This window comes from Pagrus pagrus, assembly GCF_965226575.1.
Source record: "Pagrus pagrus genome assembly, chromosome: 18".
In the NCBI taxonomy this organism is placed as follows: Eukaryota; Metazoa; Chordata; class Actinopteri; order Spariformes; family Sparidae; genus Pagrus; species Pagrus pagrus.
The window spans coordinates 27,686,818-27,711,251 of record NC_140202.1 but is presented as its reverse complement, the minus strand read 5'-3'; the positions used below and the strand labels follow the sequence as shown (position 1 = coordinate 27,711,251).

Genomic DNA, 24,434 nt, shown 5'->3' with positions numbered 1-24,434 from the left:
TCGTCTGGTCAATTTCCAGAGAAACAAGGTCTCAATGAGGAGATACTGAACATTATGTTGTTGTTGTTGCTCATTTTTAATCTCTGATATTGTCCATTCTTTAAATATTAACTCCTCTTGTGTTGCTATAAAAACACCGGTGACGTGACCTCGGTGTGACGGTGAGGTTATTAAAAAATAACTGTGAACACCTGTAACTCTGCAGAAAGGATTCAGATTCAGGAGCTGTCACTGAACACGTCCATTCACCTTTTCAGTGTGTGTGTGTGTGTGTGTGTGTGTGTGTGTGTGTGTGTGTGTGTGTGTGTGTGTGTGTGTTACCAGACACAGTCCAATCCCCTGTAATGTGACAGACAAATCCCACTAAGCTGTTAAATATTACACTGCGTTCACACTCGTATTAAACACCTTTCTACCTCTCTCTCGCGCTCCCTCTCTTTCTGTGTGCACTCGCCCCGCCAAAACACACACACACACGTACACACACACACGCACACACACACACACACACACAGTCAACCTTTACCTTCATCTCCAATATGCAAGAAAAACACTACAGATGTCACTTGAAAATCTTCACAGACGCACAACAAATCTTTAAAATGCAGCGACACACTGCAGAAGTCACAACACGATATTCTCATACGACGCACACGCGTAAACCCGTTCAGTGTGTCCAAACACAGCCAGAGGTGTGTGTGTGTGTGTGTGTGTGTGTGTGTGCGTGTGTGTGTGTGTGTTGAGTGTGTGTCCTAATCCCCGGTGCTGGCCGTCTTGTCGGAGCGTTATATTTGCTGGTATCAGTGTATCTTCTCCTCGCCGCCTAATCCCACCACCCCGGCTCTGATATTTCCTGACATTTACATGAATCACCCCTCTCCAGACGGATGGATGGAGGGAGGGAGGAGGGAGGGAGGAGGGAGGGAGGGAGGGAGGGAGATCTGGAAGATGGAGGGAGAGATGGAGGATGAATGAAGAGATGGAGGATGCAGGAGGAGATCCGAGATGAGAGGAGTGAGTGAATGTAACGGTACAAAAGGGTTTGAATGAAGGGAAAGTGTCGAATAATGGATGCCAAGGATGGAAGGATGGATGGAGGAGGAAAGGGAGAGATGGAGTAAGGTCAGAAAGGAAAGAGAGATGAGGAAGAGGGGATGGAGGGAAGGAAAAATAATAGAGAAGAGGAAGAGGAAGGAAGGGTAGAAGGGAAGGATGATCGATTAGGATGGATATAAGAAACAGAAAGTAAGAAAGGAGGACGTGAAAAACAGGAGAACAGGAAGGAAAGAGGACGGATGGATGATGGATGTTAAAGGAAATAGAAATAAAAAACAGGTGGGAAGGAAGAGAGGAGAAGAGAAGAATAAGGAGTGAACAAAGGATGGATGAGAGGAGAGAAAGTCAAAAGGAGGAGGGATGAAAAATGACATGAAAGACAGAAAAGTCGACACCTTGTCAGCGACATATGTTAACAGCAATAACAGCAAGCTCTTATGAGCACCAAGAGACGCACACACACACACACACACACACACACTATTACTCATTGGAGACTCGTTAAGGTTTCGGTCTAAATTAATGACCTCACACCGCACCTGTTGTTGCTACAGCAACCATACCGGCGATTAATTAATAGAGAGGAAGAGATGAATTAAGTTCAGGAGGTCTGATCGAATCACAAACGAGCAAAAAGGTCAAATTTCATTTAAAGTCGACAAACTGACGTTGGCATGAAGTCCAGTAAAGTTACTTAGATAAAGATAATTCAGATATCTCCACTCATCTCTTCCAGAATCTGGTCGAGTGAAGACCGACCATCTCTGTGTCTCCAACGAGAAGAAGATCTCTGTGCGTCTCGCTGCAGAAGGACGAGTGAAGGAAAAGAAAAGACACTCGTGCTGGATGGAAACATTTCTTCTGACTTCATGTTCGTCATGTTGAAATGTGGGAACACGGAGAAGTCGCTTTGCATTTCAAACAAAATGTCGACCGCTGTTTTTGGTATTTAAGTGACGAGAAGAATCGATACGACGACGACACAACACATGACTTTGTTTACGTTTCTGATGATCAACCTGATGTTTACAATTCAGCAAATCGTGAACCGACATTTTTTATGACTTTGAGAGAAATTTCCCGTTTGGAAAAACGTTTTGAACGTACAGTTACACCAGAAGTGAACAAATCTTAAAAAGCCAAAATAATAAATGTCCTTTATTAACAGTCGGTGCACGTAATAGTGAGCAGCGACTAAATGCAGCCAAGAAGAAGCAAAAATACGGCGGACATGTTTGTGAAACGGGACAAAATCTGATGTTTGATGAAGCACTGACACGATATTATCATGTCCAAATATGGATCAATATAACATAATATAACTTTTAATCTGTTTCAGTCCGTCCTCGAAGGCTTTCACTAGATTAAAGCTGCTGAATTAAAAATGTATTTCTGTATCTTAAGTATTGCATCAGTCTTGATTTCTTCAGATAAGCGTTATCTAAAGTTAAGTATATATATTACCAGTCATATCATGAATAATCAGTGGTTATATTGCCTTTAGATAAATGTGTCTAAACACGTTACGCATCCAGTGTTTAACAGACGGCAGCAGCAGCACAGAGCCGCAGTCACAGCCAGTAAATTGCAATGCTAACTATCTGAGAGCCGAGTGTGAAATATGTCATTTGCTTCTGCTCTTAATTGCACTAAAAATGAAGATTAAGAGGATGAATTATTGATACAAGTTGGTATTTAATCTTTTGTAATGAATAGTGGATCCGCTGGTTATAAATATTGTACGAGGCTTCATAATTTGATAAATTTATTCCAATTTGCCCTTTATTTTGCCCTTTAGTCAAGGTTACGTTCATTTAAACACGCACGCACGCACACACACACACACACACACACACACACACGTCGATGCTAATAGTGCTCACAAGCCTGCACTGAAAAATAAGCACACACACACACACACAGATGAACTGCGGTGTGTTTACCTACCCTCTGCCCTTGGTCATTCTTGTATCATCTTTTTTTTAACCGAGGTCCATGAACACACACACACACACACACACACACACACACACACACACATAAACACGATGCCCTTGGTTGACCTTGCAGCCCCCCCCCCCCATCACTCCCCACCTCGGTGTCTGTGGCAGTAATTAGGTCGTGCATCTGATTGTCATTAAAGAGCACTAGCAGATAATGAACACACAGTAAAGCCTCGTTCATGCAGCAGCGTCGCGATGTGTGACGGCCTCACACACTCACAGAGCTGCAGTGTTAACGGACGGTCACAGGTACAGAACCAGAACCACTGAGCAGGACCGCTAAATCCATACGTGCTCACTCAGATTTGTACAGAACGGACGAGCAGCTTGAGGCTGATACCTGACGGCTATTTATTAATAGGAGCCACAAAAAGAAATCAAAGAAGAAATCTAATCGTTATAAATCTGTGATGATGTTTTCTAAATAAAAATATAAAATGATGTGATGTTCAGGAGCATAAATTCACATGTATAATGAACCGTTTTTACAGATTTCATATCAGACCGCGCACAAAAACACTGTTGGGTGTCACTAAAAGCACTAGCGGCCATTTTGGCTTTAAACTCAAGTCTAGACTTGAAGTTTAAGTTTAAGTTTGTATCGTAAAACTTTCCACTTAATTTAGACTGGTTTCAGATGACTCAGCTCTGGTTCCACCCGGACACGCTGGGAGCCATTTTGTTCCGTTTGTTCCCGCAGACTGAGGTTCTGTTCTGCAGGTTCTGTACGTCTCTGTTAGTTTGGGTTCATTGTTCAGCTGCAGAGAAACAAACGTGAAGCGACTGATTGAAAACAGCTCAGAACTCTGTGCAGCCGACAGAAATAATTCAGCAGGTTCACACCTCAGTTTGTTGTCGGGAGGTTTTACGGATCAAAGCTTTAAGTGCGGAGGGAGATTCACAGATAATGAACGGACTGTTAATGTGCTGCGGCCAGGCAGCTAATGGACACACACACACACACACACACACACACACACACACACACACACACACACACACACACACACACAACACAGAATACAAACACACACTGAATACACTATAAGGTAAACACACACACACACACACACAGAGGTGGTAGCTGGCTAATGGCTGTCACTGTTGACTGATCACAGTGATCAGGCTGCTGCAGCTCTAATTGCAACTAAACAATCTGAAAACAACCAGAGCCCGGTCCACTAGAGGAGGAGGAGGAGGAGGAGGAGGAGGAGGAGGAGGAGAGGAAGAGGAAACAAAACCAAATGGATGAAAAGTGACAAGGAAGAAAAACAGGGAAGAGAAACAGATTAATGCAGAAGCTCGTTAGTGTCAGGGAGATTTTCTATCGGATCAGGTCCCAAATGTATTTAAATGATCTTACTGTGTGGTATTGATCAGTTTTTTAATATTTTATGTTTGTTTTTTATGTTTAAAGACATTATTTTAGACTAGAACCCGTTTTTTTATTGTTGGGACAAAGATAGTAGGAAGCAAAATATTACATCGTCTATAACGACATCAGTAAACAAAAAGGAAAAGAAAGGAGATGAACGATGTGGACGAGGAGGACGAAGACGTTTTAAAATCTGTTTTTGTTGAAGGAAAGACTCAGCAGGCCACAGATGACTCATGGACACACACACACACACACACACACACACACACACACACACACACACGCAGCGGTAACAAGATGTGAATGACAGGACGGTTGCACTGACAGAGAGACAGAAAGGGAGATTACATCTAATTAACCAAGTCCAGCCAATTAACCGGCAGCCAATTAGAACTGAGAAACCAATCAGGATGTTAATTGGCAGCCGATACAAATGTTACAAAGAAATTTACAAAAGGACAGAGAGTGTGTGTGTGTGTTTGATTTGATTGTAAGTCTGTGTGTGTGTGTGTGTGTGTGTGTGTGTGTGTGTGTGTGTGTGTGTGTGTGTGTGTGTGTGTGTGTGTGTGTGTGATAGGAAGAGAGAGGGATCACAGGGATCAACCGGGGAGGAAATGGAAGGATATAAACCAAAGAGTGAAGAACAAACAAAAAGCAGATGAAGAGAATAAAACGAAAATAAAAACCACCGTTAGTTTTTTTTACCTTGAGGCTGTCAGACGGGCACGGAGCCTGCCGATTGGCCGGCGGCTCTCCCTGGGCCGCGAAGTGCTCGTGCGATTGGCTGGTGTAGAGGAGGCGGGCCTGGATGCAGCGGAGGGCGCGGAGCATCCAGCCATGTTGGCGCCGGATCTGCCGCTGGAGCTGATCCCATTGGCTGGAAACCATATGGAGGATATCCTTCAGACCTGCAGGGCGAGAGACACCGGGATGAACCACAGAGAATCAGAGAGAGAGAGAGAGAGGGATACTGGAAAAAGACTGAAAACGGGAGAATCGATCACGTCACACTAACTTCAGAGAAACGTTTAGATGGTGCCGGCAGGAGGAACGCTTACAAACGGGTTTTAAGGTTTGTCACCTTTTTTTTTGTAATGCCTCACGAAGAACATCCTCCGTAAATCAACTCTTCAAACACGGATTTGCTGCACGAACAAAACCAGATTTTATATGTTTTCAAAGTTTAAACTTTGACCTCTAACTGAGCCTGCAGCCGTGACTGCAGCTACAGCTCACAAGTCAACATAAGTAAGTTTTTTAGAGGCTGCGTCACATCCCAGATCTTGTGTCGTATCTAAAGAGATCCAAACAAGAAGAGTACATTTGTCCTATCAGGTCATAATCTGTGTTACACGAGGTTTAGTTTTAGACGACGACAGCTGTCTCTCTTCCCTCGCCACCGGCTAGCTTAGCTTGAAATAACGGACACGAACAGACGAGCATTCAAACTGAGCTTCGGTGAAACAGAGGCATTAACTTCTGTCAGTGGAGACGAGGATATAAATGTCATCCTCAACTGAGATAAGAAGGATTTAAAAACGTAGGTAATGAGGTGTCTGAACTTTTTAAGCAAATATCACTTTTAATTTTAATAAATATTCTTTTAAATATCCGACTGACTATAAAACAGCACACACCTCGAGCCTCTGGTACCTGGACCCGGTATCTGTTTATTGCCTGCAGTGTGCGTCCGCTAATGATGATGCAAGAAATGACAGATTGAAAGTTTGGTGTTTTATTTTAATAAGCTGTAATCGTAACACCGTCACTTCGCAGCGATCCTGTGGAGGGCGGACAGGAGTCTCATGTTTCTGTCATCACCAAACCTGCTCCTGAGCATCGGTCGCCTTCATCTGAGACCTCAGACGCGTCAGTCCCGTGTTCAAACACCCAGAGACGCCCCTCGGACCTCCTGTGGTCATTGTGACGCCGCTCTTCTTCTGCTGTTTCAGTCACTGTTGGTTTATTCTGACCACATTTGTTTCCTGACTTGAACCGAGCGGTTCTTCTTCTACTGTTTACAATCCAAACCTCAATATTTCCATTAAATTACAAAAATATATATATTTTAACCTACGCTGTGATCTCTCTCGCTCTCTCTTCGGCTGCATATATTTTGAGAAAATCTAAAAAATGATTGTGAAACTTCTCCTCCTGTCAGTCACTTTCAGCCCGCCGGCTTTTCTTTTCTCTGCCTCTGCCTCTCCGCCTCGTTTCTTTGTCTTTATCTCTCTCCGTCTCTCTTTCGGGCTACATTCATATGAGTTCTCCCTCTGAAGGTCGCTCTGTTAATCCAAATATTAATAATGAATGGAACAGAGTTGTGGCTACGTTATGGCCACCTGTGTGTGTGTGTGTGTGTGTGTGTGTGTGTGTGTGTGTGTGTGTGTGTGTGAGGGAGAGAGAGAGAGCATACCTGATTGGTGGGAGGTGATGACGAGGAGCAGAGCTTTGCCTTCCTCCATTATACTCTCCTTCAGAGCGCTGTGGCCGTCCACGTTCAGCTTGAAGCTCTGAAAGGAGAGAAGAGAAGAGGAAGTCAAGAAGAAGACAAAACAATGGTGCTAATGTCAACAGGTAGAAGGTAAAGATGGAGGGATGGATGGATGGATGGATGGATGGATGAGGGATGGAGGCACACAGCAGCCTGAGGCCATGTTGGAAAACACTCCAGTCAGATCTATGAACAACACTGCAGCCTCTTCTGATCCATGTGTGTGTGTGCGCGTGTGTGTGTGTGTGTGTGTGTGTGTGTGTGTGTGTGTGTGTGTGTGTGTGTGTGTGTGTGCAGCATTCATTTCCCATTGCAGCACAGCAGGATGTCAGAAGTGGTTAAGTCTTGAGGACTGAGCACCTTGAGGCTTTTACACACACACACACACACACAATGATCTCAAGACTCTGCTCTGTGTGTGCATGTGTGTGTGTGTGTGTGTGTGTGTGTGTGTGTGTGCATGTGTGTGTGTGTGTCAGTATTTATTCAGCCTGATCTCGGAGATCAATGCATTAAAGGTGCTTCTGTGATTTTCTTGCAATGATTATATGATACGACTCAAATAACACACGACATCTACAGAAATAAAACAAATATATTTTGTGTTTATTTTTGTAAATTCCTGTTTTTTGTCAGATTCTCGACTTGTTTCTTTTTCTTATCTCTTACTTTGTTTTTTACGCACCGAAATAATGAGAAGACACGCTCGTGATTCTGTTGTTATCTGACGAACACAGAGAGAAGACGAAACATCGAGACCTTTTCATCAGCGTGATTGTTTCAGGATCTTAAACCATATTAAACTATGAGAAGTATTTTGCCTCCTGAGTCTCAGGTCATTTTCATATTTCCATTATCGGTGCAGCCCGGCTTCAGCTGTGTGGACTCTGCCCGAGACGAGACGGTCCTCCGTCTGCAGTGAGGGATAGACGGGCGACGGCATCAGTCAACACATGACAAGGTCAGACCTCCACACCACCAATATTTATGGAGCAGGATACACAGAGTGGAGACGGATGGGACGACACACACACACACACACACACACACACACACACACTGACGGTCTGCACTGAGCGGGAACGAGCCGGACGTTTCAAAAATGTGATCTTTATCAGGAAAAGGTGCAAAAACAGTGGATCTATTGATCATGTTTAGATTGATGGGGTGTTGGCAGGATGCTTTCAGGGATGCACAGGTGAAATCAAGGTCATTTAATTGGATGAAGAACTTTTACTCTTAAAAAAAGTTCACATCCAGCGATCAATCGCAGGTGAAGAGGTGAAGACGCAAGATGGTTTCTGATTTTTGATGAGAAATCAGGGTAAATCAGGTTTACAAAGAGAAAGAGCTCAGTGGGAAATCGAACCCTCAACCCTGGCAGCGTTACTGCCTTGCTACACCAGACTCGTTCTTCCCCTGACGTTAGAGCCACACATCTCCTCCTCCAGCTTTAACTGCTGCGAGCAGATAGCGGTGACACCGTCCTTTACATATTACATTTCACAGATAAACAATAAAATATCACTCTGAGAGCAGAACCATCAGCTATATCTCTTCAGCACGCAGCCAAAAACACATTCATATATCAATATTATCCAAATAAAACATGACTGTCTGCATTCTGCCATCATTACCGCCCCGCAAACCTCGTAAATTACTTCAAATCTCACGGCTGATTGAGTAATTTTACAGACTCGGCGGCCACTCTGCCCCACATAATTTCCAGATAAGCTGGTGAAAAACCTCACAGCTAATAAACATAAAGTACATTTATCAGCGCTACAGAAAACACAGCGTGACTGTCTGCGTCTCAGGGATAGGGCCGGCCGATGTTAGGAATGAATTAGGTTGTGCAGATTAGCCGGGCTATCGGAGAGCGATCGTATTTCAGCGCCTTATTCCACGAGACGATCCCGCTCCGTTTCCTGCGTTTAATATATGGAGAGCATAGAATCGATAAGAGTAGAACAGCCAGCCATCAATCACACCATGATAAGGCGTGCAGAGCGTGCTTTTATGTACGTCAGACAGCAGGCGGTAATAAGAGGCTGTGTGTATGTATTTATGTGTCTGAGAGACAGAATGAGAGAGGGTGTGTGTGTGTGTGTGTGTGTGTGTGTGTGACAGATACAAGACAGCCAGTGTGTGTGTGTGTTTATGCATGCAGTAATGAGCAGAGGAAACTACTCTGAGAAGTAACGGACTACAAAAATACCAAAAACTAAGACCCGTCAGCTGAGAGTGACTGTTGATTAGGTTGCAAAGAAATTAACTTCCTCATCAGGAAAACAGTTTTATTGTATTTCAACTGTGAGAGCAGCTTATTGTGTTTGTTCTCAGGCAGCGACCTCTAGTGGTTGTAGTAACTTTAAAAGGCAGCAAAGGAGGAAGTCAGGTGAGGCAGCATAAAGGGAAAATATGTCCACTTAGAGAGGAGGACGTTCACGCAGGAGGCCGAAAGTCACAAGGACTTTCACTTACTAACACAGTTTAGCCACGTCACGTACAGAAACTGACTGAAGTTACATAATAACTGTTTTAACTTTTCTTGACCAAACTGCGATTGCACGATGAAGGTCCGATGTGTCGCTGGTACGTTGCAACAGTTTTGGAGGCGGTGATATCATTTTGGGAGTCGAGGGCAATCAACACTATACTGAGTGGATCAGGTAACAGTCACAATGTCATTAATGGTCTCAGAAGTCCTGCATGAATCAGGAAGTAAAACTGTATCTTCAAATGTAACTTGAGGCGCCTTGTTACTGACCAGAAAGCTTTTTATAGCTCACCAACATCCAAATCCAAGAAGAGGAATCCAAGGCAACACGCCAAAACTCAGTTCCCACAAAAACCAGCAACCTGCAGACGTTTTTTACCTCTGCATTGATTTATTTAAAAAAAAAAGGTCTTTATGATCGAAAATGTCAACCATCGAGCGCGGAGAACTGTGTGTCCGTGCACAAATGCGTCCACGTTGAGCACAAGGCTATGACGATGATTTTTGAGACAGTGGTTGACGTCTCACCTGTCTTGTGTCTCATAAAGACAATAAAAGCTTTACAAGTTAATCACGACCAAGTTTGGGGAAAGTCTGACACCTGAAGCTTCAAAGCTCCCAGTCACACACACTACTTTGTGTTTTTTGGGCCAACGTGTACAGTCGGACCACCCGGCTGGTGAGTTAGTCTCGTCAACAGGTAACTAACCATCACTTGTCTTCTATCATTAATTTAAAAAACTCTAACCGGTGAGAGAAGCAGGTGGAGGTGGTGATTTCTCAGCAGCTGTGGCCGGTGGCCTCAAACGTTATAACTCCCTGCTCTGATTAACATACACACACACACACACACACACACACACACACACACAGTGGGGCTGAGAGACGAGCTGCTTCAAAGCCTGAGTGATCAGATTACCTGTTAGCATTAGCATATTAGCCTGGAGCGCGGGGTAGGACGGCCCTCAGAAGCCTACCTAATATCATTTAGCTTTTTAGCATTAGCATATTAGCGAGGAGCGCTAAGAGGTGTGCGGCGCTGATACCGAGATGACATTGAGGTTTGACATTGAGATTGTGTGTTAGGGGCTGCACTGATCACACACACACACACACACACACACACACACACACAGTCAGGTTGATGAGACATGATCTGATCAAAGACTCTTTGTAATAATGATGATCAAATTGTCTCCATTCAGACCGAGCGACTGAAACTATGGGCTGTATTCCCCCGAGGTGTGTGTGTGTGTGTGTGTGTGTGTGTGTGCGCTCTCTCTCTCCCCCTCTCGCTCTATTTTCCTACAGCTTTTATATTAAGCAATAAAATGCAATCCTCTCTCTTTTCCCTCCGTCCTTTTTTTTCCCTTCTCTTCGCCTCTTTTCTATTTCATCCCTCACTCCCCTTTCCATCTCTCACCTGGCTCTCCTCTCCTCCCCTGTCATCCCTCAATTGGCTTCCACATAATCTCCTCTCGTCTCTCTCTCTCCCTCTTTCTGATCCGTCCTTCTTGTTTTCCAGCCTCCCTCTCCATCCCTTTCTCCCATATTCTCTCTCTTTCTTCCTCCTTTGTCGACACGAGGCTGAATTTACAAACTCACCTTCTTCCTCATGTTTTGGCAGTTTGCTTTGACACACCTGAGGACCTTCAGTCGGAGGAGCTGCACGTCTGTTTATTCTGTCAGATCATGAAACACTGATTTTATTGACCTCTCAGTGCAGCAGCAGCAGTGACTGTTCACAACGTCACCAGGAAGCATCGATAAGAGGCAGAAACATCGCTCGTTCAGCAGGAAGAGGAAAATATGAAACTTGTTCAGCGAGTTGGAAAGTCTGAATTTAGGTTTTAGCAAAAGCTAACGTTAGCAAACACCTTTCTAATTACGAGAGAGGCTGCTGCACCTCGTCGATGTCTGATAAACCCACAAGACTTGAACTCAACACAGTATCAGACCGTATGCTTGGAGGTGCTGTCATTGTCTAATAATTCATTGATTAATTCCTCGATTAATCAATTAGTTTTTTGGTCCATAAAACGTCAGAAAGTGGTGAAAAATCAGTGTTATCAAAGTTTTGTTTCGTCCTCGACCCCAAAGATCTTCAGTTTAACGTCACAGAGGAAGGAAAGAAACCAGGAAATGTTCACATTTAGGAAGCTGCCGTCAAAACATTACTTAAACTGATCAATCGTTTATCAAAATAGTTGGTGACTTGGTAATTTGGTAGCTGACAACCGATCGATACATTGACGAACTGCTGCAGCTGGAGCCGTGATCGCTCAGATGTCTCGGTCGTGGATGAAGATCTGAAGCTCTGCTGCGTCTGTTTTTACGCATAATCTGCATTTTTTTTTTCCCCCAGATTCAGTCAGTCAGTGTGGAGGTAGTCTGAGACCTCTCTCTCCCTCTCACACCTCTTTATCTCCCCCTCTCTCTCCCCCCTCTCTCCCCCCTCATGTTGCCACCAATAGTGTGTTGCTGCTGGTAATGGGATTCAAAGGCCTGGATCGCCCATCAGACCCAATCAATAGGCCTTTCATTGGCCGCCATCTCTCAGCGCCTTACAAAGAGCAGCCTGTGTGTGTGTGTGTGTGTGTGTGTGTGTGTGTGTGTGTGTGTGTGTGTGTGTGTGTGTGTGTGTGTGTGTGTGTGTGTGTGTTAGCGTCCTCTCGCCTCACTGATCTCCCCGGGGTTCCGGAAAGACCTGTGCTTATTCGCTCCACGCGCCCTAAAACACACATATAGACACACACACACACACACACACACACACACACACACGAAATATATACACACACACGCCAGCTGGACCAAATATTCAATTGGGAGAGCAGCTTCACTCCACCCACTGCTGCCCTGGAGCTGTGTGTGTGTGTGTTGTTTGTGTGTGTGTGTTTATGTGCGTAAGAGAAAGTAATATAGAGAAAGAGAGAGAGAGTGTGTGCGAGTGTGTGAGAGGGAACGAAAGAGAGAGACAGACGGAGATAAGAGGAAGAATAAAACAACTAAAATATCAGATTCATATAAAACTGCGTGATGAAAGACGTGACGACGGGAAACGTCTGGTGATGTTCTGCTGTTGTGTTTGTGTCACAGCCCGGTCGATCTTCGTCCTCTGTGTCATGAAGCTCCATTGTTGTCCAGAAACACATCAATGAGCCACGTTGTTGCGCCGGCTGACATGAACCTTTCAGAAGAACAAGGCTGGATATCGTCTGAAGATGCAACGATTAGTCAACTCAACAATCAATCGACTGATCAGTACACGAGTCCACATTTAAAAATCTGAAGATAATCTGGAGTCGCGGGCCGTCATGTGACGCGGGAGCCGACGGTCCTCGAGGTGAGGGGTCGCTAATCTGGATCGTGCCATCTGACTGAAGGCCTTATGAAGGAGGTTCTGGACTCTAATTGGACCTCAAGAGTTGTCAGCAGATACGGTGCATCTCATCCTGAAGGAATCAAATTAGTATCGATGACTCGTGATATCTTTACTTTTACTTAAAGAGCAACTCAACCCGAACCACTTCTGACGGCCCTCTACAGGCTGAATCCTGGCTGCTGCAATTTAATTTAGCTGTTAGCGGCTTTTCACCACCAGCCTCACCTCCTCGTTTAAAACCAACATGTCACGACGCAGACTGTCGGAGAGGAGTATCAGGGAAGAGGTGATGTTGTAACAGCCAACATATTTCTGTCATATCACATTACGTGTTTATGACCTCACTTTCATATCGCGAGGTGGAGGTGACGGTGCTGGACTTACAGGAGAGAAAGCTGCCAAGTCAGCGACCGCAGTTTGAGACCAGGAAGTCGCTGCATCTCCAGCCGTGTTTCAGGGCGACAAACAGTTGCTTGTTGGTGTGTATGTGTGTGTGTATGTGTGTGTGTATGGCGCTGGAGGCAGCATGAAGGAGTGAGCGAGCGTGTCTCACTGCATCCTGCCAGCCCGGCTCATGTCGAGGCAGTTTTTTAATTTCCAGGGTCGAGGCACTTCAGCCGGACCTCTGGGGTTTAGTTCAGTATAACTTGTGGGTACTTTTAAAAACCCGAGGAAAGAGTGTGGTCTTCGGTAAATACTGAAAAAGTCAACAGCGACTAGAAGCACAGACTATTTTCCCAACCTGAGCTGTTTTATTGACTCAAACAACACAAGCAAGACCTGAACCCGGAGCGTCAACGCCTCCCTTTGACTTCAGCGTCTTTGAGGAACCAAACGAGTAAAAGTTAAACCCAGTTCGTCAGAAACAGCAAAAAGACATGAAGCTCAGAGACACACAGACAAAGAGACGAGAGAGGGGACCTGTCTCTCTCTGCACTAATCAACAAAACACACACACACACACACAATTATTCACCCAAACACACACTAATAACTACAAAGTGCAAGTGTGACTATCGACAGCAGCACACACACACACACACACACTCACACGGAGTCAGTTAGCTAACACGCTATCAACAGTGTAGCAGTTCAAAGTCCTATTAGCGATGCTTTTTCATCCTCTTTTGCTTTATTTAACGAGACGCGCCAATTAAGAGCCGGGAATTCTAATTGAAGCTAACCGCCGCTAACGTTAGCACTGCTGGCAACCACAACAAAGTCGACACGTGTAAACAAACCACAAACAAAAACACACACGAACACACACAGCAGAAATAAATATCCTGATAAGACAACTCTGCGTGTGTGTGTGTGTGTGTGTGTGTGTGTGTGCGCACGATGCTGTTCTGCAGGGACGGATATGGAGATGCTGATTTGGAAATCTGTCTAGGAACATGCAAATGTATGCAAATAGCACCTCTGGGTGTGTGTGTGTGTGTGTGTGTGTGTGTGTGTGTGTGTGTGTGTGTGTAGCTAAAACACATGCCTACTGTTGTGCATATATGTTTGCATTTGTACGCTTATATGCAAATACAATCTGTCTGTTTGTCTTTGTGTGTGTGTGTGTGTGTGTGTGTCTGCATGTGTGTGTGTGTGTGTGTGTGTGTGCGTGTGTGTGTGTGTGTGTGCGTACACACTCAACGTCGTACATGAGTTGGTTGTTACAGTGACATGTGATGTGTGTGTTCATGTCTCATTTCCTTGTACTCTTGAATGCATTTTTGATGAGTGCTGCGCCGTGTGTGTGTGTGTGTGAAGCCCATATGTTTGCCATAAAGCATGTGAGTAATTGCTAAAGTGCTTGTGTGTGTGTGTGTGTGTGTGTGTGTGTGTGTGTGTGTGTGTGTGTGTGTGTGTGTGTGTGTGTGTGTTCATATACAGTGATGCAGCTCTTCACTGATCTATAGGCGCCCGGTTGTTTCAGAGGATGTCGGATGTAAATTAAAGAAACACGACGAGTTGTTTGATTTGAACAAACAGGAAGTGAGAGAAGATGAAGAGAAGTGAAGACGACAGGAGAGCGAGTGAAGGGCAGATGGTCCGACAACAGACAGGAGAGCAGAGAGAAACAGAAACAGGAGGAGATGAAAGAAAAGAGAGGACCAGGATGAAATCCCTCAGCTCAGGGTTATATTCCCATCATCCCTCTGTAACACCAGCGCTCTGTGGTTTTCAGGACGGATGACCTCCTCCTTCTGTCAGCTGTTTCTACTGTGCTGCTCTCACACATCTGGACCGTACGAACACAGAGTTTACTGTAGTGACAGGAAGTGATTCAGCCCGACTGAGGACGAGCTGACGGACACAAAAAAGAAATTGTACGTCTGTTTTTGTTTCAGGTAATATCACCGGAGCGTCGCTCACGTTTCCTCGTTTCATTCCACATTTCCAAGGATTTATTGGATTATTAAGAAAAATCTGACGTCAGGATTTTTTACTCCACCCCAAAAATCTTGTGTCGTTCCGGCTCGATGGCCAATAAAGTTGATTCTGATCCAGAGACGGAGAATCAGCACCACCCTCGTTATCAAGTCATCTCAGTTGTGAGAATCTTTACAAATGGATTTGATTTGTGTTTAGTATGAAATTTGGACTATTTTAGTTTTTTTTTGTTGTGATTTAAAACACCGAGGTGTGTTCATCGTCCTCAGTTTGGTTTGTTGTCATCATTGTGCTGTGTTGTCTGTGCTACAGGCCACGTTACATCACAGTTTATAACAGGAACAACAGGACTGTGTTGCCTTAAACAGAGTCAATGTTCAAAAAACTTCATATCCATCTGCTTCTTCAGCACCACGGACAGCACCGTGGACTTAAAAGCTCGTTCATGTCGCCTTTACGTATAAAAATAGAAACGTCCGTCTGCCCACATGCCTCCATTTGTCCTTCACGTTGGCATGGATGTTCAGCAATACATCCACTAGAGGGCAGCTCAGAGCAGGACATGGCGACGCTGGAGGATTTTGTAATAATGTTATAATATTAAAAATGTCCTTTTGAATGTCCACGGGCCCAGGTATCAATACTTTTTTGGCACCGTCAGAACTGCCTCGATACTTGATCGACTATGAGTGAGCCAATAATCACGCAGCGTACTTGCTGTGCAAAGATCTGATTGGCTGTGTCGAGGCAGGAAAGACGCCCAGAGGTGAGGCTCAGTTAGAGAACGAGGGTTTAAAAATTCTTAGCTTTTCTTAGCTTCTCCTGAAACAACACTTGTAAGGAAATCAGTAACATTTACGCTAACTGATGAAACAACACTGATGAGGTTTAAAAAACAATGGTGAGAAAAGGATCGATCAGGAGCCGGTCTCCAAGTCGAGGTATCAGTATCGAATTCTCGCTCGATGTCCGCCATTGTTCGTCTGCATCTGCACACTTTCAGAAAACATCGAGCGTAAACGATCCTGTAGGCTGCAGATTCAAACTGTCACAAGTCTCAGTCGGATGACGGATCGATGAGTCCGACAGAACAACTAGAATAAAGCTTCATCACGCCAAACGGCTTCTCGTACAGACGCATGAGGAACTGTTTTCTAATGTTTCTAACTAAACGTCCCCTCTGCACCTGCACGCTCTCTGCTGCAGGTGAACAAAGAGGATGCATTTTGTTGTTTGGCTACAAAGGAGGACGGCACCTCCCCTCAAATCCTCACTTCTTCACAGGGCTGCAGAGGGTTATGACTTGGTCTTAAGGTTAGACCCTGGTATCCTGAGTGTGTGTGCCAGCATGTGTGTGTGTGTGTGTGTGTTCTCACCAGGTGTGTATCCAGGTACACCCTCAGGCTGTCCAGCTCCTGTCTGGGCTGCGTCCAGTTCTCGGTGCTGTCCAGCGCCTCCTGCAGCCACGAGATGAACCCGTCCAACTGCTGCACGAAGCACTGGGGACGAGCGAGGCAGAGGGACACAGAGAGAGAGAGATTTTATAAAACCAGTGATATTAACATGGATACACACTGCTGTCCAGATCCTGCTGGACTCACATCACAACAACACGTACACAAACACTGCAGAGGACGGAGGGAAAATAACAAAGGAGCAAAAATAAAGAGGAATCAAAAACGTTCAAACATCAAAACCAAGGTGAGGAAGAAATCCAACAGGTAACGACATGAAACAGGGAGAGAGAGAGAGGAGAAGCAACAGATTGGAAGGAGAAGAGGATGAAACAGTGGAGAGGAGGAGGAGGAGAAGAGGAGGAGGAGGAGAGGAGGAGGAGAGGAGGAGGAGGAGGGGAGGAGGAGGAGGGGAGGAGGAGGAGGAGGAGAGGAGGAGGAGGAGCGGCTGGACGATGTTTCAGAGCCGATTCCAGATGAATTAATTCAAGGACAGAAAGAGAACAAAAACGAGACCCGCAGGACCAAACAGGTAAACACACATTAGGATAAATACAGAGAGGTAGAGGCAGAGATCCAGCCGGGAACATAAAGAGCAGACAAAGAGCAGAGGGATGAAAAGAGAAAGAGCGAGAAAACAAACAGAACAGGAAGAAAATAGTGAGAAACTTTTTAAAAAGAAATAAACACAGCTACTTACAGATAAAAATATAATATGAAGAGAAATAAAAGGGGAAGAGATGGAAAATGAAACAAGGTGGAGATAAAACACACGACAGAGAGGAAAGAAAGAAAAAAAGACAAAGTGACGACAGGAAAATAAAAAAGAGGCGCTGAGATGAAGAGATTCAAAAAGAGACTGGCAGGATGTCCTTCATGAGAGCAAACAGACAGACGGACAGAGGAGGAGAAGGGGAAGAAGAGAGGAAAAACAACAGAGGGAGAGAAGAAGAAACGCTCGTCGGCTGGTGGAAAGCTACTGCCATCTACTGGCTGAGAGGAGCATTAATGAGGAGGCAGTGAAGCACCTCCACCTGGAACTGACTCCAACACACTCACAGCTCCATCTAAAGTCCGGAGACGCTGCGTCAGAGCGACTCACGAGCAGAAGATCAGACGGATCCACGAGAAGCAGAATCTGATCCAGTATTGATCCTCCTGTTAAATCTCCTTCAGGTCAGGAGAGAGTTTAAAGCTTCAGTCATGAAGGAGAGACGGAGGTGAAGAAGAAGAAGAAGAAGAAGAAGAAGAAGAAGAAGAAGAAGAAGAAGACAGTTGGTGGACGAGTTGAAGCAAAGATCAGACACAGAGGAGCTTTAAACAAAAGAGACGACAAACATTAGAGATTAGAGACGTTTAAGCAGCAGAGATGTGTTTTCAGCAGCAGACACACCGACTGTGGCTCCTGCAGCAGAGTCCCGTCATCATAGTCCGGTTTCAAGGTCCGACACAAGATACAGCGTGGGGACAAGAAGGGTTAGATTGACGGGAGGAGGATTTTTAAGGGTTGATATCGATCTGTGAGGGAAACCTACAGAAACAAACAAACATGTTTTGCTCAAAAAGACTCCACAGAGTGAGTTTATGTTGATGAAGATAATTCTGGATACATTATCGGGTCAATTTGTGAAATTGCCATCAACTATAATCTGCAGGATTTGTGTACACGGGCACAAATGATTGACGGCGCTGGAGTCGCAGTCAGAGTCCAGGGTTCGTCTCCAGTCGGTGGTTAGATTCGGTTACGGCCAGGAAGAGATATTTACAGTCATGACACTTAATCTACAGGACTCACTCTGGTTAAGGCGCCGGAAACATTGTGACTTTGGTGATATTTATTTGTATCTATCAGTTTATTTGACTGGGACGATACATGTAGGCATCGTTAATTAAACTGCAACTGATACAACGTATACATGACTCCTAGCTGATGATGATAAAATACTGATGAAAAACTGATTGATCTATAGGATTTTTGTACATAGACACAGATTTTCTTTTTAAATTTGTGCCCATGTACACGAAACATATAGATTCAATTGTTGATATTTAATATACAGAACTGCCTTGATGCCGTGTTTAGTCACCAAATCACCTCCACAAACACGTTATTTGATCAGCAGTCTGTAAAACTACTCGGTTGGCTTTTGGTAAAGATTGTGGCTGAAAGAAAAACCAAAGTTGACTGTTGGTAGAAAACAGGAAGTGAAAAACAGTCCCTTTATCTCCATCCTACAAAGTTTTGTAGCTCCGTGACAATGAAACGTTACTTCTGTCTTATTTGCTCTGAGAAGAGTCACAGACCTCCTCATCTGTAGATACTCGAGAGCTGACAATAAGATTAAGAAGAAAAAGAGAAACGTGGTGAATAAGAGAGGAAGAAGAAGAAGAAGAAGAAGAAGAAGAGGAGGAGGAGAGGAAGTGGGAGGAATCTACAGTCAAATAAAAATAAGAGGAAACATTTTGTTAACTTGTTTCTTCACTAAATTAGATCTTGTGTTGAACCTTTAAATGAAAACAAGCTTCAGATGCATCGTCTCCTGCGTGTTATCCAGCAGTCGGAGGTGTCGGCTGCAGCTCTGCAGCTCTGCAGGCAGACACACTTCCACAGAGAGAAGCTTCTACCAACACAACCACACAAAGGTCAGCGAGGAGCTGCAGCCTGAACGCTCTGTAGTCTGGATACGATCCAGCTGCACGAGCAGCACAAAGAGACGGAGGGAGAGCGAGGAAGAGGAGCGGCATTTACATAAAAACTGGAGACGAACGAGACGACGCCAGCTCCAGAATTCATTCTCTGCAGTCAGACCTCAAACATCCTGTCTGAATAACAAGTGTAACTGTGACTGCAGATCATCAAGAAGACAATTCTTATATTTTATACATCCGCCGTTGTTTTCATATCCATCACTGAGAGCTACCTCCAAAACTAATGGCGGAGTGAAGGAGGCTGCGGCGAGGAGCTAAAGCTGATGGAAATTACTTGCCACATGTGTGCATCCATGCTTACACCTCGCCTACAAATCGCTGGATCCAATCTGAGTGTGTGTGTGTGTGTGTGTGTGTGTGTGTGTGTGTGTGTGTGTGTGTGTCTGCTCGCCTGTAATGATCAGATGTGTGTGTTTGTGCACCTTCTATACGTCGATAGCGTCGACATGTGTGTGAGATACAAACCTTGAACGATTGAGCGGCGGTATGTTAATTACAACCGTGAACCTTAAAAAAATAAATAAAATGAAAACATCGATATGATCCCGTCCGTCTCTCCATCCAACGCGTGTTATGAAGGAGAGATGGAAATCCAAAGTATTGATGAGAGGAGAGGAGGAGAGGAAGAGGAAGAGGAAGAGGATGAGGAGAGGAGAGGAGAGGAGAGTGGGAAGTGGGGAGCGTAGGAGGATGAGGAAGAGGACGAGGAAAGGAGAGGATAGGAGGAGGAAGAGTGCAAAAAGAGGGGGAGCCTAGGAGGAAGAGGAAAGGAAAGGATTAAAGAAGAGAAGGAAGGAAAAGAAGAAGAAGGGAAACATGGTGAATAAGAGGAGAAGAAGAAGAAGAAGAAGAAGAAGAAGAAGAAGAAGAAGAAGAGGAGGAAGGAGAAGAAGAAGAAGAAGAAGAAGGAGAAGAAGAAGAAGAGGAAGAGGATGCAGGCGTGAACGGCAGCAGAGGGAGTGGCGTTGGTTTGGATATCGACCAGCATGCACTGGGCTGCTTACGGCTGCTTTGATGTCTCTAAACCAGTGAGGCTCCTGAGGGGCAGAGAGGCCTGCTGGGAGCTGAAACGCCTGATCTGATCCTCTGCCGCCTGGATAACTGCTCTGATATCTGCTTCATCTCTTCCTCCTGTGGCTCAGCTCTTCACCGCTGGATAATTACCGTTCAGCTGACGGGGCTTTCTGAAGGACGACGCTGATAGATTTAGACTCAAACTCCCGGCAGACCGTGTTCAGCTCCGATGATTAATATGTTACAGGCAATAGGTCGGATTTTTTAATGCGCCCGGAGACAAACAAACCGTACGACTGCTGCTGGACTGCAGACGGAGAGCCGCCGAGTCTGTTCAGATTTCTACAATCTTAACTTTATTATCCACGATGAGGTTTAAGATTTTTCGGCAGCGCCAGAAATCAAACAAACAGCTAAATGTGAAAGACTGAAGAAGAGTGAGAGCAGCAGAGCGGAGGAGGATTCTCAGGTCCAGACAAGTTGAAGCTGCCTGTTATTATTAATATTACATTAAAAAAGACCTCACATATTCCTTCACACTGGATAGAAACAGGCATGCTAACGTAGTTATTATGCTAACTCGTGGCTGCCAGCGTGCTCGAGGCCGACAGGATCTGTTGGTTTTGGATGATTGAGGTCCGGTTCAGCAGCAGTTCAGCACCTGGTGACGGTAACGACCAGGAGAACGTTTAAAATCATCAATTTTCGGTGCAGGGCTGCACAAACATTTCTGGGGGATTGAGGTGAGACGGATAATTTTCCACAGCAGGTTAAGTTATTAGTGTGACTACGTGAAGATGTCACGCCGAACATTTCACACTGTTGGACGGAAAATTAAAGAACTGGAGGGGACGAGTTTGATTAGAAATTCATTAAAATCGTTTTTTTAATAGAAAACATGAAGCTGAGCTGAGTTCTGGGTTAAAACCTGGACTGCAGCTGTCGTTAGCGTCACACCTTTATATTTCCTGCTTCCATTTTATTTTATTTATTTATTTTTATTTCAAACTTGAACTTTCTGTCTGTGAACATTTGAAATGCTGAGAGGAAGAAAGAAGAAGAAGAAGGAGAGGAAGAGCGAGGTATGTGACGAGATAAGACCTTCCGTCACACCTGAACACACCTGACTGAGCCCCTGAGATCGTCCCGAAGAGACCCCTCCACCACCAGCTGTCTGTTGCCGTGGGGATAGACTCATCTCTAAAGCCGTACGATGTTAATGTAATCAAACACACACACACACACACACACACGCAGCCTCTGATAATGTTTGATTTTACTCTCTTGATTGTATTTTCAGTGCATCATGTGATAGAAAGTCAAAATCTGCATTTTTAAAGGTTCAGTGTCCTCAGTCTTTAAACTTTAACAGAAATCACCAAAAAATGTAACAGTGCAAGAAAACAGCACAAAAATATAAACCTGCAGCTGACAGCTACACATAATACATCACATTTCTGTATTAAAACATCTTAAAAATGATCTTTGTTAAATATTTTGTTGTAGTATTCAAAAAAAGTGTTCCAACCCAGAGAAATCCTCATTTTACTGGAGGTAAAGGTGCGTTTCTTTCGTTCACCTGTCGCTAAATCTAAATCCTAAGAGGACGGAGGTCGGCTAAACCAAATGTAATGTAAATAAAACATAAACTCGTCTGTGAACATTTCTGTCTGAGTTTCACTGGGACTGTGTTTAACATTGGCGACGGCTCTCGTGATCCAACGCTTCTTCACAACCTCATTAAAGTTTTTTGTTGTTGTTTTGATTGAGAGAGCGCTAACGGCAGAAACTACACAACCTGCTGTGAGTTTAACTGCACCGTTAAAATGTTTTAAACCAAAGTTTATAAAACTGAAAATGTGGAGCTGGAATTTAACTTGAAGAGCTGAGAGAGAGTCTGGTGTCTTTTTCTCCTGTTTTTGGATGAAAAACGTCACTTTATGGATCATTTACTGACAGATTCAACACGAAATACTGTATTTATATCTGCCTTGTAAAACTCTTATTAATAAACATGTTGAATGTATTTAATAAAGGGATTAGTTGATGAATATCGTTGCTACCCTCACTCGTCACCACCAGTTACATTTTACATTTTCTGCACTTATTTAAATTATACTTTGTCACACTTTGCAATGAAATGTCACGAGAATCTGTTACTAATGTTAACAACGTTGGTTAGCTCTCATGATAGCTCTCAGTCACGTTGATGTTACGATATTTGTTTTGTTGATATTGTTTTAGTCAGCTGTAGTCGTGTTTTGAAGGACAATGTGAGATATTCATAATGCGCGTTGCACATGTCAGCAGCATCTGAAATGTTTTTTTACTTGAAGACTTTAAGATTAAAGGTTTTTAGACGATGTTGAACCTTCAATTTTGGCTGTTTTCTTCCTTTTAACACAAAACAGACTCTTATTTCATACGAGCATCGCTTTCAAATCCTCTCAGCTGTTATTCGCAACAAGAGTTTCCGACTTAGTCCATAAAAATCTCTTAAAATCTGCAAACACGCCGACTTCCTGTCAGCGTTACCTCCTTAACCTGTTTATCTATAGAGCCAGAAAGGAAGAGAACACCTCCTCCTCCTCGTCCTCCTCCTCCTCCTCTCTCTTATTTTCCTATCCCCTTTGCTGTCGGTGGGCGTCCCTGCCCCCCCGCCGGGCCAATCAGACAAGTGTTGATCTGAGTCTGTTGTCTGTCTGTCTCCCACTGCTCTCAGATAGGCCGGCGTGCCGCAGCGCCGCCAAACACACAGACACCTCACACTGAGGACGCCGACGCCGGCCCAGACAGCACATACAATGTGATCACATGACGTGTAGGACACTTATCTAACTGATGGACTGTTTCTCCGTCTGCTGTCTCTTTTAGTTGTTTTGTTTTTGTTTTGCAGGAAATCTCAGCGCACTTCAGGAGCCGCGTCCCATACAGCGCAATTAGGAGGCTTGTGCGTATGTATATTTCCTGCCGTCGGGCTCATAAACTTTCAGGAAACGAGCCGGCGGATAAACACGACGTGGATGCAGATTATGTGAGCGCCGTTACAAATGAAGTGAGGAGGTCAAGGTCGAGACAACAGCGTCCAGACGGTCAAAGGGGGAGAAGAAGAAGAAGAAGAAGAAGTCTTGGATAAAATATTCATGTCCGACAGCAAAGACAGCGAGAAGGAGGAAGTAAAGGTCGAACGAGGGGGAAAGTTCAAACAGGAAGTACTTTAATTACATTTACAAACATAAAGTCGAGGAGTTCAACTCGTCTACGTCCTAAACGGACCTCAGCTAACGAGCTGTAACGAGTCAGCTGTGCCTCGTGTGACGTCGGGGTCGCTGTGAGACGACAGACGCTGACTTCATGTTGTTTTAACGAAGACGTCTTGACGACTTCCTGACACGAGATGATGAGGTCCCCGTTCTTCACCACGAATGCAGAGCTCTGATTGGCTCCCAGTGCAACAGGAGCCGAACAGTGAAATGTCTCGTCCGTCAGCGATATTAAGAAATGAAATATTGATATTGTGTTAATAAAACAGCGCAGACTTTTGGCCTTGGATATCTCTTATTTATCATTTCATCAGGTTTTACTTCTCAGTCGGTGAAGATGTTTTTTGTGTTTGCTTCTTTACAGGTGAGTCACAGTCTGTCCACCTCCCCACAGTCGAGTGTCGAGTGCAGTTTATCTGACAGAAAGAGACAAAACACTCAAACTTTTTGGCCCAAACTGAAACTTGTCGGTGGCTACGGGCCGAAAACAAACATACAAAATGATCCCTTAATTGACTTCATGCACAACGTGTCATGAAATATAGTCAACATATATTTAAAAAAATATTTCCGTTATTGTTTTTTGTCTAAAGAGCAACTCACTTTGTAGAAACATCTGTTGGGTCAACTTTGTGCAGCTGTTGTCCAGAGTAACAGAGTAAAAACAAAAATATTATTTTAAATCATCAGATCACGCGGATCAGTCGGCCCGGATAACAAGAGGTTTATATTGTAGAAGGAGCAGAAGACGCAGTGAAGTTTACTTTATTAATTATTCATTAAAGGAATAAAC

The 24,434-nt window shown here is 44.4% G+C and overlaps 1 protein-coding gene and 1 long non-coding RNA gene across 4 annotated transcripts in view; one reads left to right on the top strand and one right to left on the bottom strand.

The window, feature by feature from the left end:
* The window catches only part of akap6 (A kinase (PRKA) anchor protein 6), a 180,751-nt gene that overhangs the window by 109,109 nt on the left and 47,208 nt on the right, over positions 1 to 24,434 (bottom strand). For all 3 annotated transcript variants that reach the window (XM_084382151.1, XM_084382153.1, XM_084382152.1), the window contains exons 11-13: positions 16,578 to 16,700; positions 6,854 to 6,950; positions 5,143 to 5,345 (exon numbers count right to left, since the gene is read on the bottom strand). In XM_084382151.1, coding sequence (XP_084238277.1) covers positions 5,143 to 5,345; positions 6,854 to 6,950; positions 16,578 to 16,700 — 423 coding nt within the window. The remainder of the gene's footprint in view (positions 1 to 5,142; positions 5,346 to 6,853; positions 6,951 to 16,577; positions 16,701 to 24,434) is intronic.
* LOC311274465 lies at positions 20,397 to 23,930 on the top strand. The gene is made up of 2 exons (XR_014624767.1): positions 20,397 to 21,599; positions 23,275 to 23,930. It is a non-coding gene; the product is annotated as an uncharacterized lncRNA (long non-coding RNA).